Below are 16,516 nucleotides of genomic sequence, written 5' to 3'. Positions count from 1 at the left end.
AAGGAAGGCATTCAAGTGTGCATTTCTTAAATAATTATGAATACACCGCACCGGGAACGGGAACGGGAACGGGAATAATAATAATAATAATAATAATAATTCGTATATAGGTGAATGGTCGTCAATCATGCAGGAAGCCAAAACTCGAGGCAGGACTCGCCCTTTTGTGCCGGCGACAGTTGACAAATTGCCATCGTCGTCCTGTTGTCCTGTTGTCCTGTTGTCCTTTTGCCATTCGATCCTGAATGCGTTTGTCGTTTTCTCGTCGACTGTTTGACAGCTTAGCCCGCAGAATAAAAAAGCGACGAGCGCGAGAAGTGAAGAGAACTTATGCTAATTGTTAAGTTAAATACATTTATTCCTTCCAGCCGAGTACGTCTATCGCAAGGAACACCAAAGAGAATTTCCCGAGCACTTGAACCTATTTTATATGTACTTACAACGAGGATTCCGAGGCATATGAAGCATAGGAAAGTTTGAAAGGGGAATGCATTAGGGTTGGCCGATTTCTTTTTCACATAAAGCTATGCGTGTATTTTCGGTGTTGTCGTATGAACTATGGGAAGTCAGACCTTATAATGTGTGTAAAATATGCTACTTAATCCCAGTAAATATTGCAGAATACCAACAACTGAATGTGTGTAATTTAAACTTAAACAAAGACTTGAGGAATACATAGCACTGCACGTGTTAACTAGACAAAAAGTACATACTCTAAGGAGCCAAGCATATAAATATAATGAAATATATGTACACTATACTTGTACAAGTTTTTCTAAACAAATTCTTCTACACAATTGTTTCAATTTGTCCGGTAACTGACAACACACAAGAACAACATTGCTGACATGAGTAAAAAAACCGAAACAACAGAACAACAGGATATATGCTGAAAAACCTCCGATTTAAGCAGAAGATACTTTAAAACATATACGAGAACGTGAATAATGCACTTGGAATGAAAAAAAAAACCAAGAATGCAACACATAAAAGCGAAGCGAAATGTACAAATTCAGCATATACATACAAATATATTTCCTACAAATAGTTTATTTATTGTAGCCTAAAGGGGACATTGTTGAAAACTAAACCATAAATGAGGGTTAACACCACCTAAAATATAAATATATACACATACAAACTACAAGACAACTTATATTCATATGAATGAAATGTATATGTAAACTTAAATGTATGTGAATTTAAATTATTCGGTAAATAAATAACTAAAACAAACAAAGGGCAGAGTTTACTCAAGGGGTTTCAATGGCTACAATGTATATACATATTCGTTGTAACTTAATTTTATTTTTTAGCATTTTGATGACCATTTGTACTAAACTGTTAAGTAGTGAAACAACATTTGAACATGGCGCTTAAAAGCAGTTCAAGCAGTTCAAGTCAGTTGGCAACGCGAAAATAAAATCCAGCGGTTCTTAACTCAACTAAAGCTACCAAGTTTCCAACCGTCTAAAATTGATCTAAAAAAATGAAAGAAAAAGAAGACTGCCTGAAATTTTATCTTTTTTTACGTTTTAAAGCACAAAATATGAAAAGAGAAAATTCGAAGCAGTCCTGTTTTTCTCTTTTATTTTCTCTCAGTTCGGCGGTTATCGGTTATCGAAACACTTGCACTTGAAACACCAACCGTCGATATCACTCCGTTTCCAACCGTCGGATCGTGCGGACGTAAAAGATGTCGCGCGTCAAGTGTGTCGATCGCGAATCAAAATAAATGATATGAGTAATAAAAAGTAAAAGTGTTTGTTCAGTGCAAATCAAATGACAGGCTGCCTAAATTAATAAAGTTAATACTTAAGCATAATCCAAGCCAAAGCGTGAGTTTCGGCGGGAAAGCGCAGTGAACCCGGTAAACAAATCAAACGACAAGTGTTTGTGGGCTGCATTCGGGTGCAATGTGTTTATGGATGTGTGTGTGTTTGCGTGTGTGAGCTTTTGGGATGCATGTACGTGCAGGTCCTTTTGCGGCTCCTTTGCATCCCTTTTTGCAAAGTGGCGCTATTTTCTGTTTGATGCATATTGTTCTCCCATTGCAATCAAAACGGAGTTGAAGCCACAATCACACATGTACAGTGGGTGCTGCCTATAATTAGCTGGCTGTAAGCTTTGTACATTGAACAAAATATTTCTAAAAACGCTTTAAATGCAGAAATCATAATCATATACTACTTAAATTATTTAGTTACTTATTGTTTACATTTTCTTTATAAATTTTTGGGCTTAGGTGTTAGGTTTTTTATTACCAATTGGATATTTTTCTCATCCAAACCGGGTTAAAAGGAGATGATCTTTATGTTTTTACTATTTCACACTATAAGTAATTGTTATTTTCAGTTCGCTGAAATATTTATAAGTTTGTCTTACAGAAGTACGACTGTAGGGCCAAAGACAAAGGCTTCTACTTCTCCGCTCAACCTCAAGCTGCATATGAGTTAATATTTGTCTAGTTTTTGAACATGCCGCTTTTGTCTCAGCCTTTGTGTTCCTACTCGGATTCGTCTGACGCTGACGCTGACGCTGAAGTTGACAAACCAACCAGGTCCTGGTCCACTTTGGATCACGGCGTCTTTGAGGAGGTGGCCCGGGGGCTGCGGGCTGGGGGCTGGAGGCTGGGGGCTGAGGGCTTTGGGCGAAGGGACATAGGGGCACCCTGCCGGCATCCACATCATCACAGCAAATAGCTCCACTTTCCACTCTCGCTGAAAGTGCTATCCTTTTGCAGGATAGCGGCGCTGGCTGTGGAGGCGCGGGTGTGCGAGGACGACTCTCTGGCGCTGTAAAATATGCAATTAGAAAGACATCAAAGCACAGTCGCCGCTCAACTCAACGCTGATAGCCCGGCTACCTCCCTGCCACCCTTCAGCACCCGCCTCCCCCTTCTCCGACCCCCTTTCGCCGCCCGCCCTTCGTACTACACGCCCCCTTTCTCTGCCGCCTGCTTTGGTATGCGCTTTGACACTGCCACAGACAGGCAGTGCAAAAAATATCTGAATGGTTTCTGATTGTATGTTGAACACATTTAATAGTTAAAAAGTCAGAAATTGTTTAAGCAGATTGATTAAAGGCTATAAGCAATTAGCCAGCCATTCAATTGATAGGATCCATTTTAATGGAAGTCTATGCGCAACAAATCTAAAGCAAAATGAGGCCAATAAAATATATATCTTTAAATTATATAAATATATTATTTTTATTGTGCATAGTCCTTAAGCTAAATATTTTCTTGTTCTACTTCTTAGCCTAATGAAACAGACTATTTCCAAATAGATTTTTATATTTCGAGCATTTGTACCAGTTGAATTATATTAGCTTGGTCTTTGTAATTTTTTTCATCACTAAATATGAGTGGGAACGTAAATAAGTCAGTATTTTTTCGAGTGCAAAGTGCAAGGACACTAGGCGAAAGGCAGAGGGGGCGGAAAAGAGGGCTTTCAAAAACCCCACCCGAAACGAGTCTCATCATTAGTGCCCCCCGCCCCGCCAGCGCCGTTTGTGTCACTTTGTAGGCCGCTACCGCTGGCGCTTTTTGATATTATTTATTTATATTTTTCACTTTTAATAAAATGTTGTCGCCGTCGCCGTTCGGCAATGCGCTCGCTACTTTGCCTTTGTGGATTACGGAGGAGCAGGCAGCGAAGAGTTGGGAACGTTTTGCCAAACTCGCGGCCAAGCGAGGTCAATTGGCTTAATTACTGTGTGACATCGTGTGGACAAGTGGCGATGGTGATGGTGATGGCAGAGGCGGAAGCGGAGGCGGAGGCGTCTTCCAAATGCCTTCACATTCGCCAGCGAGTAAACAGTCTTGCATTTATTCATGTATATTCCAACAGATAGCCCAACTCCCCTATCAATAGAGTCCCTTGTGCGGGAGACCATTAAATTTAATCGTTTTTCGTTTTTTGTCTGCGTTTTTCAATCACTATCTAGTAACGAGCATCGCAGCCCCACTGCCCATAAACATACACTCGAAAATGCAAGCTTAAATGTTGGTGCTATATTTAATTTAAATAATTTGACAAAACAAATATATATATTTTGCATTCAACGCTTAAAACTGCCAACTCAAATCATTCCAAAGTATTATTATCAGTTGAAATGATGAGATTGATAATAAAATGAAGCCCCTTAAACCCCAAAACATTTCTTTCTGTGCAGGAAAAGTGTGTTTGTATATAGTGAGAAGTTGTGCGTAAGCGCTCGCTTATCGAACGGATGCCAATTGGCCATGTGTATAAGTATATTACTACAGCTGAACCCTGCGAGACTTTTGACTTGTGACACACTCATTTCCTTTGGCCGCCACCAGTAATCAGTGTGCACAAAATGCACTCGGCATTATAATCAGTATAAAATACAAACAAACAAGTGCATATAAATTTCAAGCCGCAGACAAAACAACGATAAAAATGCGCCTGAGTGGCTGGGAAATTCTCCTGCTGCTGCTGCCCTTCGGCGTGGTCAGTGCTGTCCGCCAGTTGGAGGAGAATCAGAGCACCAAGAATGATCACCACCATTCGGGGGAGCGACAGGTGCGTCGTCGAAATAATAAGAGCAATGCCTCAGCGGACCACCATCGCCATGCGCCATCTGGCGGACTGAAGAAGAACAGTCGCAGCCATTCTGTGAGCCTGGATTCGGATGACTACGACTGGCTGGATGCAGATACTAGTGAGGTAATCGATAGCTCCGAGGTCACGGCTGTGGAATCTGTAGGATCGTCCGGAGAGTCGCATGGTAAGTTGATAAGAAACCTCAGCCCTATGACCTTTTGCTGGCACATCAAAAGCAGCCGCTTATCAGTTTGGTTTGACACACAAATGTGTCATGACGGACAAATGACTTAGAAATATATTGAAAATTTTATAAAAAAAAAAAGAAAGTGTTAAAGCAAAACAGTGCTACTTAGTGGCATGGCACGACAATCCGTTAAAATAATTTATCCTTTTACAATCAAAAGTCAGACATCAGAGAATCGTCAGTCAGATTCATACAAATTATCAATATTTTATTGAGTAACTCCCTCTTCGGCGGCATGATATGCAGCATATCTGAACCATACCTATTTGGAGTTCCAGGTTTTGCGAGTTCATTGCTATCAAACCAAACCGGTTCCTTAATTTATTTGAACGTTGTCACTTTCATACACTCCCCTTTCGCCGACCCGCATTTTTAGGGCTGGTCAGTTCGGCTGAAAATGGAGGAGCCGGCGAAAATATACAAACATTTTGCAGCCCCTCCCACTTTGATTTGCATGTAAATGGAACCACACTCGCAGCCACTCACTTAATCAAAAGCAATAATTTGCTTTGAGCGCGAACGAAATGTTTTAATTGAAAGTGCTGATGCTGATGACGATGACGATGCCAATGCTTTCAGATACAGATACTCGTATCCGAGTGAGTGCGTGCCTGTGCTCGAATCTAAATTGAAACAGTGTTAAAAATTAGTTTAAATTGTTGCAAAGCTGGGTTGTCTGATGGCGCCAGCATATGTACACCAGTAGGATTCCAAGATATGCTTCTCTTGGCTGCCGGCTTTATTAACTCGCTGCTCGACTCGAGTGAATTATGGTTGGTTGGGGGTGTCAGTGTATGATAAATGTGTTAGATTTCCAATGAAATTTTATGGCCTGCACACATATATGTCGCCGCCTTGAGCCTAACTGATTGTACTGTGGCTCTTTTTTGCAAAAGGAAATTCTTTGGCTCGACTGCGCGCGATGTTGTGCATCCGAAATGATGTGGCTGGTGCGGCATTTGAAGTGTTTTGCATACAAATAGCCATCGTTGATGCTTCCTTTGAATGCGCTGCCATCGTAAAATATCTATTAAACAATCATTTTTGTTGCACTCACGTTGATCAAACGGGTGGTCGGCTGCGTCCACTTCTTTTGATGGGAGTTATCCTCCCGCAAATGCCGACAACTTGGCGACAAATCAGCTGTGACACTTGACATGCGACAGCGAATCCGGAGACTGCCATTCGGGGGATATCTTTATTTTTAGAAGTCAGCCCATTCCCATGATCCAAACAGGAAAGATGCACAGCGGCGAGAAATATTATTAAAGTAGAATAGAAAGAGTACAATATTATCCATTCATCTGTGAACCTTTAAAAAAACTCATTTGACATGCTAACTACTGGGAAAATTCAGAAGTTTGTTATTTGCATTTCTTCCTTTTAATTATTTTCAAAACGATCCACTATTTTTTTGCGTGTGGTGCGTTGACAGGCAACTTAGATCATTGGCCAGAGGAGAAAAGAAGCATCGAAAGGCTGCGCAACTTTGCAACTAAAACTGAAATTAAGATACACCATAAAAATAGCACTCAACGACACACTATACGCAGAGTAGCAGGCACAAATGAAAACATTAACAGTTTTAAAAATAAATGCAAAATAAAAAGCGAATCAGAAGAATCGGAGAAATGTCAAAATGGGGTAGAAGGCAACGCCTGGGAAATCAAAAAGGCATTTTCCAAACGATTTGTCACAGTTTCGCATTCGCACATTTGATTCCCCAATTCGATGTTCATTGGCCGCGGCCAAATTTATTTCGGTGGACTTCAAAGTAAATTTCCGCTAAAATTAGTCATTCAACCCGAGAAAAAAAGATAAAATGCGACTGTCCGGACTCGGTTGGCCGAAATGAAAATGGCTGAGCCAAAAATACGTGAGTTTCCGAACAAGAAACGAGGGAAATCTTAGCAGTTTTCACTCCACCCCCTCGTCCACAGTTGCCTGCCCTCCTTTGGCAATTGCACACTTAATTAATGGGCACTGCTTTTGATCTTCTGTGAAGTTCAGTAGCCCCCCAGTTCCTGACGCAAGTGACAAAAACTGAAATTTTTCACGCACTCAGCGAAACTCTTTGAACCCGCCCTTTACGCCCAGCCAACTGTCACACGTCCAAGTTCCACGGATCCGGAGTTTCGAGTCCGGAGATCGGGGACATGTGTCGCAGATGTCAGACATGGGAAACGCTTCCACATAGCGATGGGCCTCATGACGTGATTTCACAAAACTCAGATAGTTTAAAGTGATCCTCAAGTGAGTGCTCCCTTCACTGGAGATATGGCATTCGTGTCACGACTTTCAGTTCCCTTCGAACAAACTCATTCATATTCATCTGGTTGGGATGAGCAGGCTATCTCGTTGTTCAATCTCCAGCGCAATCAGAATAGTGTCAATTATAGTTAGGTGAGACAAGCTGTTACAATTGACGGGGATTAAAACTTCAGGATCTTACGAACAGTTGAAATCTGATTGCTGGTTGAATTCATGCTGGTGAGCATTTCATATATCAAATAAAATAAAATAAAATACTTTTCCTACTACTTACGCATGTGGATTCCCTTATGAAAGAAACTTTTTATTATATCACGGTGTCATCCCTGTTCCCAAAACCAAACGCCTCATTGTGTGCCCCCCTTTTTTCGCAAGAAAAGTTCAACACCCAATGAGCAATCCTCCAAATGAACCGCAGCCAGAAAAAAAGGGGAGCGAGCAAGAAAAAAAAAAAGAAAAGGAAAACAAGCCTTAAGTGCTTAATAAGTAATCAGTCACCCTGGGTACTCGTAGATAAGCAGGATACCATTCCAGCCACCTAATTAGTGCGACCAACGAGACCCCAACCCCGTGAAAGTCCCTGTGTGATTTGTGCCAGAGGAAGTGTATGTTGCCACAGATTCAGCACAACATGTGGCGATCATGATCGTGGCCATGACCACGATCGGGAATCGGGAATCAGGAATCAACCCGCTCCTTTGGCGAGCCACTGGCGGATATCTCGCTGCCTTCCGTGGCATTTATTTAAATTTAAATTTACTGAGTGGTGTCAAAATGCGTGAGCCAAGCCATTAAACCCTGATATGCTGCACTTTGCCAACTTAACTTCTTGTTTTCCTCTCGCAACATGCTTATTTTCTGTTTGTTTGCTTCTCTTGCAGATATCTTCACATGTTGCAATCAGGTCTTCGGCTCATGTCGCACAGCATGCGAAAATGTAAGTATCGCAGATCGGGGGAGAGGCGGAAAGGCGGAAAGGCGGAAAGGGGGTCTTAGTGGGTAGGATTGATCATATATCAAAAATGCGTATGGATGCTTGAGTGGATGCAACGGGTGGCACAGACAAGGGCAGCACTTTGACAACAGTTTGGCGAAAGTTTAACTCGAATCTCTTTTGAGATTGTGGATTTCTAAGACAAACATATATTCCAAAAAATTATAATTCCAATATTAAAAACTTATATTCCTTTTTACTTAATTTAAATTCCATTTTATTCGATATATTATCTAATTTATTCTAAGGGGTTCATACGAATTCATCAATGAATAAGAATGACACGAATATAAATGATTGTATATCTTAAAGATTGTATATCTTAAAGATTGTAGTTCTTAAAATACATTTTTTTCGGCATTTGCATACATTTTTGGAGCCTAGTACTCAAACATAACTATTTTACCCCAACGCGATGTGGCAGGCGCCTGGGCACAGTGAAAAGCAACTCGAAGGGAAATGATGTGTCTGTCATAAATATTAAACGTTAGCCAGAGGCAAGTAGCCATAAGTACGAACACCTCGGACAGCAGATCAGATACAGATTGAACAAGCCGATAAGGTGGAAAAACTACTGATCAAGCCACAATGCATTTCCTGGTATTTTTATGGGCCCATGAATCCTCTTTCCCTCATTGTGAATGGACTACGGGCCGTGCATGCCAAGCAATATACATTTAGAATTCAATAAACGTTGATCCGTCAGACTGTCACACGCAGAAAATTCATTGAAAACGATTATGACAGGTTTTAATGGCCGTTCGATTTCGGTAGAACTTTGAATACCATATCCACATCCGCTGGCAGTCGATTTCAGATTATAGAGCCTTGTGCCAAAAAGGATTGAAAAATCCGCACAAATTGCATTGTTAATTAGCATAAACTGGCAAACAGGTAATTGCACCTCAAGACCGAACCCAGACCAAAGCCCAGTCAGCTACACAGCAAATAAAACCCATGAAGTTGGAACATCATTCCTGACCTCTTCAAAAGTTGCAATACCACTTGATTTGTTTAAATTTGCATAGGGAAAAACGAAATGAATCGATAATCCAAGCAGATTTGAATAGTCTTAAATGAGCTTGAATGAAATGCATTTTTTGCTGTGCAAACTGAGAGCCAGACGAACCAGTTTGCCACTCAAAGTCATTCATAAAACCCGAGCCGGCTGAAAATCAATTTGTTGTCTTTGCGAGTGAGTGAGTGTCGTGTGTGCAGTTGTCGGTAGTCTGCTCCTAGCCCCGATTTAGTTGGAGGCAATGCCGGCAATCAAATCACTGACATCATTTAACTTTGTAATCATAACCATTTTCCACCCAAAACCAATTAGTTTTCCCAGCCGAAAGTGGGCTGTGTGGCTTTGCCAATCTTTTCATTTAGAAATGCAAATGAAGGCATTAAATCTTTTGGCCAAATTGAAACTGACAAACAGGATAACGTCAAGCCAACCGGTTGCCTTCCCATGGGCGTTACCCAAATCCACTTTTCAATTGCTTTGCCTGCTCTCTCCCGTGTGCGAAAGATTAGAGAGTTAGATCTTACAAGTGGGTGTCGGGAAATTGGAGACCCCTTGATATCCGACTCCCCACTCACAAATTGTTCTATTCCCCGTCCCCTGAACGTGTGAAGCGTCGAATCCGAGACGGCCGATCCTCGCGAGATAAGTGAAAATTTACGCGCATTTTATTATTGACAAAATGCTCGGGGTCTGATAATTGCAACAGGCAATCCTGTGGGCCTTTGTATCTGATGGGATTCGGCGGTGCCCAGGTGGGCAGGTTGTCCTCGCAGAGTGGGCTGCCATGTAGTGTAGCCATTATCCGAGTGTGTGGGAGTGCGTGACATGGCCACGGACACTTCATTAACAAAACTGCAACAGACATGCCCGAGGCGCGGGCTTCAAAGAGGGGGAAACAGGCCAGGGACACACATGCAAGAAGTGCGTACCGAACAGGGGCGTAGTCGATAGAGGGTACCCTGCAATTCGGAAATAAGCATGTGATTAAATAGAGGGGCGGACACACTTTTAAGTGTCCTATCAACAACTCTTGAACATAGGGAAAGCAATTAAAGAAGGCTTCTATTTTAATTATCGGTTGTCATGCCTGAAATTAGTTTAATGTAGGCTTACAAATAGGAGAGCACTACTTTAAAAGTGTAATGTAATGGCCTTGGAATATACTTATGACAATAACAGCTTAAGCCGCATTTAGATTAAGCAAAAAGCCCATTTCAAAATCTTAAACCAATTTTTTATTCCACAAAATGCACTACCCGTTAATGCCACAGCATCTCCACCTCAGTTTATGTTAATTTGTATTTATGGGAATGCCACCAGGCTCAAGATCCAGACAAGTTCCGAGGACAAGCACACGAAGTATCTTGAATAGACATCGCTTTACTCAGATTACTGTGGCAGATACGCCAGTCGCCGTGTGGAGTGAGCCTGAAAATTTGGTATTGAAGTTCCCTCGGCCCGTTCCTTATCGATAGAAGAGCGAGTGCGGGGCAAATGTTATTTATGATGGTGTCGGGATGAGAGCAGCATTCAAAAATGTAACATAATACGCCAAAAACTACAACGAAAAGAGCAGGATAAAGTGCAACCTGCATGTCTTGAGTCCTGTATCCAAAACTTAATACCGACCCTGATTGCAACCCCGTGCACTCAAACAAAGACCAATTAAAAACACTTGGGTGAGGTTTTTAAAAATTTTAAGCAATGTACCCCACGTTCTTCGGACTAGAAACGAACAACAAAGTCTTTAAATTCATTCAATTCAGCGAAGTCTTTAAATTCATTTAAGTAAGTTTAGTAAAATTTAATAAATGTTTAAAGCTGAGCAGAATGCACTTACAATTTTGCCGAGTGTCGAAACTTTGAGACTACACTTGAGGTCCAACAGGTTGCGGGTCAGGAGTTGCGGGTTAAGCGCACGGCCGATGATTAAGTTTGATTGCGATTAATAACTTGTTGTCTATTGCAATTTATGCATATTTTCCAGTTATCTCTGGTGGAGCATGCCACTGGCACTGGCGGCGACAGTCGCGATGAACTGCACCGATACTGTCAACTGCACCAGGTGGAGTTTTGGACCTGCGTTAACCAGACTTTTGACGGTGAGTGTGTAAAATTAGATCATAAAATCCATTAAGTCCACTATACTCGTATGTATTTTGGTTTTTCCTTTTTGTTGCAGCGGTCACCCGTGGAGCCGACTGGTCGGGCAGACGCTGCTGCCAATTCGGAGTGCTGCCCCATTGCCGCAACATGTGCGCCACTTCGAGTCGCTCACCTGTGCAAAGTTGCCGGCGGAGCGATGAGCAAACGCTTTACGACTGTCTGGAGCGGCAGGAGGCAGCAGATCAGTGCTGCGGACAGGCCCGAACTTCCGAGTGTCTGGAGGTAAGGGATCCATTACACAGTGAGATCTGAACGGAGCCCATACAACAGAAATATAATTACTAAAACACCTTTGTAAATACGTTTATACCGTTCCTTCTAGAGGACTTACTATAGATTTAAAAAATTAAAATGTATAAATATTTTACACGATACTAATAATTACATATGCTTAGGCCTGTCGAGCGGTTTTCGAGCCCGCCAACGACAACCATGACCACGTGGACATCAATGGAGCCTGCGGAGATCGCAACGCGGATGTCATTCAGTGCGTAAACAACCACACGGACATGACCCCACTGGCAAATGCCGAACAATGTGAGAAAACTTAAGATAAAAAGATTCAAAAGAACCAAAACCTTAATGTTCCAAAACCATTCCTTAGACATCCCCTGCTGCGAGTACAGCAGCAAGGAGCATTGTCGCCACACCTGCCGGAATCTTCTGCATCAAAACGCCACTCTTATGGAACGAAGTGAGGTGATCTTCTCCCGCTTGGAAGCGGCAGGATGTGGGTCGCCACTGCCACAACTTCCCTTCTGGCAGTGTTTTCTAACAGTGACGGGTAAGCTGTATGTTCCGGGAGGAGCTGGAAGAGCCGGGGGATCCTTAGCACAAGGACGGATATCGGGCCAAGGCGGATCTCTAGGGGAGCCCAACCACCTGGGAATGGATGCGGCTAAAAGGCAATGCTGCGAACAGGCCAGCAGCCATAAGTGCCGACGATTGTGCAACCAAATCTTCACCAGCAATTGGTGGGATGCACGCTCCAGTTTTGAGAACGAGTGTATGGACCAGCCTGGAGAGAGGGAACTGCGACGATGCATAGAAAGTGTAGATGCACCATGTGAGCTCGGATGCCAGGGCCTTAGCTTCTGCTCCAACTTCAACAATCGACCCACGGAACTCTTTCGCAGCTGCACGCCAGAACATGATGCAGCTGCTCGCGAGGACTTGCAGCTCCTGCAGCAGCGGGGAACCGTCAGGGTTCTGGGACAGGAGCTCTTCATCAAGAACACCAGTCGATGTGCTCCGGATAAGTGGAGGGCTTTGGTCTGTGCCCTCCAACTGAAGCCCTGCACGCGAGTCGGTCTCTTCAACGGCATTTGCAGTGAGGATTGCCACGAGCTCTTGGATGAGTGCCTGGACTGGACATTGCAACACCAGCGGCCAAAGGACATATGTTCTCGTTTAAAAGAAAAGGATGATGATGATGCTCCACTGCCTTGTATATCCCTGGGGAGCTATCTGAAAGCAGGAGATGCCAGTCCAGAGGAGTTCCAAGGTATCACTTCACCCTGCGCCAAGAAACCCTGCAATGCCAGCGAAGTGTGTATTCTGCAGCGAGGAGGCAATCGTGGCTACTCCTGCATACCGGGCTGCAATTTGGGACAGGATTCCAAGCTGTTTGTACCTTTCGGCTCATATGTGCGACTTGGAAAGAGTAATCTCCATAGGAAACTGGAAGTGGGTCAGTTTCCGCTGGCCGAGCATATTGTCTGCTCATGTGGATTGCAAGGCCGCCTGGAGCAATGTCAACCTCTGCCGAGCTATGTGCATGCCCACTGCACCCTTCCAGGTGCCAGGAGCTACCGGCATGGATCCTCATTCTACCTGGAGTGCAACCTATGCAGTTGCTTCGCCGGTGAGATCACTTGCACCAAACAGCAGTGTCGCCTGCCAGGATTTGCAGATTCCAGTTACACGAGTCTACCGTGCAATTGTCCAGCTCACTATGTTCCCGTTTGCGGCTCCAATGGGAACACCTATCCCTCGGCCTGTGTGGCCAAGTGCCATTTGCCTGAGGGGGATTACGTCTACGGGGCCTGCAATGCTCGGAATGCCTGCCAGGCAGCACCTCCAAACAGTTGTCCTTTCGGAACTCAGTGCTTGGACAGCAGGAAGGTGTGCCTGGCCAGCATGCAGCGACCTTGTCTGCAATACGTGTGTGGTAAGTTACTCTAGAAATATTTCTTAATTTATTACAATTATTATTATGATTTCTGCATTGCAGTCAACGCCACCGCATCCAACTGTTCAACCTTTCATCAGGGTGAGGTATGCGATGCCCAGGGACGGACCCATCCCAATGCCTGTGCCCTGCTGAAATCCAATCCTCAGGGCCAAGTGGCCTATTGGTCCGCCTGCCAATCGAGTCGCTTTAACACCTCACCGTCACCAGTCTGTGGCATCAACGGAGTGACCTACAAGAGTAGTTATGCGGCCAGAGCGGAATACGTGCTGGTGGATTATGTGGGTCGATGTCGAGAGGTGGGCCTTTTGGTCAGCGATATGGGAAGACGCTGTAGGACTGTCCAGTGTCCCGCTCCCGTATCCAAGCACTGTCGTTTGATAGTTCCCCCAGGAGCATGTTGTCCATTGTGTGCTGGAGGAGCCTTCAGGATAATCTACTCGAGAAAGCAATTCGATCGCGCCATGTACGGACTGAGGGCACAGAGCAGCACTCTTTTGACACTGCATGGGGTGCTCCAGCAGCTGGATGGACTGGTGCAGGTTAGCGAGTGCCAATTGACTGGATTCCTCACCATGGAAGTAGGCATCTTTGTGGCCATAGTGCCGGCCAGCAGTATCAAGAGACCCACGCGCCTTCAATTGGAGGCCTGCGCCCGTGAGGCGGAAAAGATATCCTCCCTAATCAATGCCCAATCTCCCAGGATCACAACCAATCTAGCTCTATCCTGTTTGACAGTATCGCATCTACTAGAACCCACGCCAAATGGAGCAACTTCTTATGGTTCCCACGCCATTTGGATACTCCCCTTACTTCTGTTAGTTTCTAGATTAATCATAGCTTAAGTTAGTCCTAGAAGGAGTGTGTATCATCTGACTCAATCAAGTGAATTCTTGGTGCCAATTAATCCGTTATTCTAAGGAGATGGAAAGTGCCTTCAACTGTAAGGAATTGACCCTCTGTACCATGTGATATTAGCTAAATTAATTCTTAAGCTTTAATGTTCTTTTATAGTTATTATTTACTTTATGCCAGGGACCGTTAGTCATAAATACTCTTTGTTTTAACTAATTTAAATGTATGTTATAATTTTTATACTGCTTCGTGGTAACATTTAAGAAATTAAAAATAATTATTTCAAATCTGGATCGTAAAAGTACAAAGAGATTAATGGACCAAACCCCGATCATGTTCCCTAACCATGAGGTTATATTCTTAGGCATTGAAAACATTGTAATATATTAATTTTTGGTCCCTGGCTAGCGTTCGTTTATGACCAAAGCATTGTCCGCCTAGGAGTATCGCTAGTCTAATAAAATCCCTCGAAAAACAGCAACTTGAGATGAAGCATGGCTTCCTTTATTAAACCACTCCATGTAAATCCTGCCGAAGCTCTATTATAATAAATGTACGAAAGGGTAGAAAGGGTAATCGCTTTAAGCAGTCTCCATGGGCACCACCTGAACGCGTTCGGTGACGAGTAGGTCCTTAATGTTGGTGTGCAGCACGGCTGAGGTTCCGGTCTTGAAGCGGTAGTCCAACTGGCGCTCGCCCTTCTTATTGGCCAGCTCATAGTTGCGCAGATACTCAACACTGCCCTTGCGGATCACACACAGATCGACGTTGGATCCCGAGCCCAGATCGTTGAAGACGCCGGAGGCGATGGCATCGCGAACCAATTTCTTACCCTCCTCCTCGGACAGGTCAGGTCTCCAGCGACTTTCGAACACGGTCATGGCAGCTAGGGAACCCGATCCCATGGTAGCATACGGCAGTTTGTCCGAACTTCCATGTGGATGAATGGAATAGATGTGAGGTCCGGTCTTATCCACTCCACCAAGCACCAGAGCGGCACTGATGTGACCCTGGTAGCGGAAGAGCATCTGCTTCAGCATCACATTGGCGGCCACAACGCGCACCTCGCGCTCCGTCTGCAAGCGATGCAGCTCCAGCTGGGAGGAGATCAGATCCGTCGTCATCTCAGTGTCCGCAGCGGTTCCAGCTCCACAGCAGCTGAAGGGTAAAGATTTTCGTTAAGTATTGGGAGATACTTTGCGTGTTAAAAATGCAACTGCACATTTTTTTAGTTTCTGAAACAAATCGAGCCAAATCGATCTAACCCTCTAAAATCAAAATAATAATGTCTTACATTATACTCAATTGTAAATAAGGAAACAGACTGAACCAAAGAAAAGGATTATTAACTTTAGCTTAAGGTATCTTTCTTATTATGCACTGTTATATTTCTATATTCCGATTGACATAATTATGGTTATGTAGAAACTTATTTGTGTATGACTTCGTCTTCGTAGCTTTTCAACCTTTTAGGATGGATAGGATGGATACACATAGATGTGACTATGCAATAGTCAATAGTCAATAGCAATATACTATGCACAATACAGTAGACTATGCGGATACTAAGAAATGGCCCAACTGTTATAATATGGTACAAATAACGTAATCCCTCCTTTTCTAGTATTATGATATCCCTTATGCACTTGAAGGTGTGGCTTATACATGCCGCCTGTGGACTTACTATATATTTTTGGCCAAGTAATGGATCTTGGCGCAGTTCTTGTCCGAGACAATGGGTCCCTCTGTGGCTCGTGTATCGGCGCCCAGGATAACACCATCCTTGTAGATAATGCCAACGATTGTGGTTCCCGTCTTGGTGGTGGTCGGTGGCTTGAAGCCTCCTTTTAAAAGAGTCGCATTGCTGAAAGCAAATAAAACACCAATTAATAAAAGCCGATGGGGGATTGTTGGACAGCCCGGATGATTCTAACCGCTTGCAGTTGTCGAAATTGAACCCAGCGCGGGGCAGATCGCGTGCGTTATCCAAATCCATTATATATTCTTTTTATTTCAACTATATTAACAAGGAAAATTAAAGTTTTATTTGTGCCGAGCGCGATGACAAACAAAATTGTTAAAGACGTGATAGAGCTGGAAGTAACATCGATAATATATCGATATATACACGGTCCCGACTAGAGCGATAGTACTAAGGAAAAATATAATCTATCAATTTCGGTTTTACTGTAAGCTGTGTAAA

At 43.5% G+C, this 16,516-nt stretch overlaps 2 protein-coding genes across 3 annotated transcripts; one reads left to right on the top strand and one right to left on the bottom strand.

Annotated features, from left to right (window-relative positions):
• Nucleotides 1-1,661: 1,661 nt before the first annotated feature.
• Nucleotides 1,662-14,847, top strand: LOC6545146 (reversion-inducing cysteine-rich protein with Kazal motifs). Of its 2 annotated transcripts, none has more exons than XM_026976507.1 (8): nt 1,662-1,838; nt 4,177-4,755; nt 7,971-8,026; nt 11,089-11,203; nt 11,284-11,489; nt 11,663-11,804; nt 11,872-13,437; nt 13,501-14,847. In XM_026976507.1, the coding sequence occupies exons 2-8, from the start codon at nt 4,428-4,430 to the stop codon at nt 14,301-14,303; spliced, it is 3,216 nt and encodes a 1,071-aa protein (XP_026832308.1). In that variant the 5' UTR covers nt 1,662-1,838; nt 4,177-4,427; the 3' UTR covers nt 14,304-14,847. The 2 variants fall into 2 exon arrangements, with proteins under 2 accessions (XP_026832308.1, XP_001972777.1); XM_001972741.3 differs by having other exon boundaries at nt 1,662-1,870.
• Nucleotides 14,796-16,453, bottom strand: LOC6545145 (proteasome subunit beta type-7). The gene is made up of 3 exons (XM_001972740.3): nt 16,248-16,453; nt 15,998-16,177; nt 14,796-15,471 (listed from the first exon to the last, which is right to left on the bottom strand). The coding sequence occupies exons 1-3, from the start codon at nt 16,307-16,309 to the stop codon at nt 14,895-14,897; spliced, it is 819 nt and encodes a 272-aa protein (XP_001972776.1). The 5' UTR covers nt 16,310-16,453; the 3' UTR covers nt 14,796-14,894.
• Between the last annotated feature and the right edge of the window lie 63 nt (nt 16,454-16,516).

The sequence above is a fragment of the Drosophila erecta genome, unplaced genomic scaffold, assembly GCF_003286155.1.
Source record: "Drosophila erecta strain 14021-0224.00,06,07 unplaced genomic scaffold, DereRS2 tig00000021-arrow-pilon, whole genome shotgun sequence".
NCBI lineage: Eukaryota > Metazoa > Arthropoda > Insecta > Diptera > Drosophilidae > Drosophila > Drosophila erecta.
This window is presented reverse-complemented; position numbering and strand designations above follow the sequence as displayed.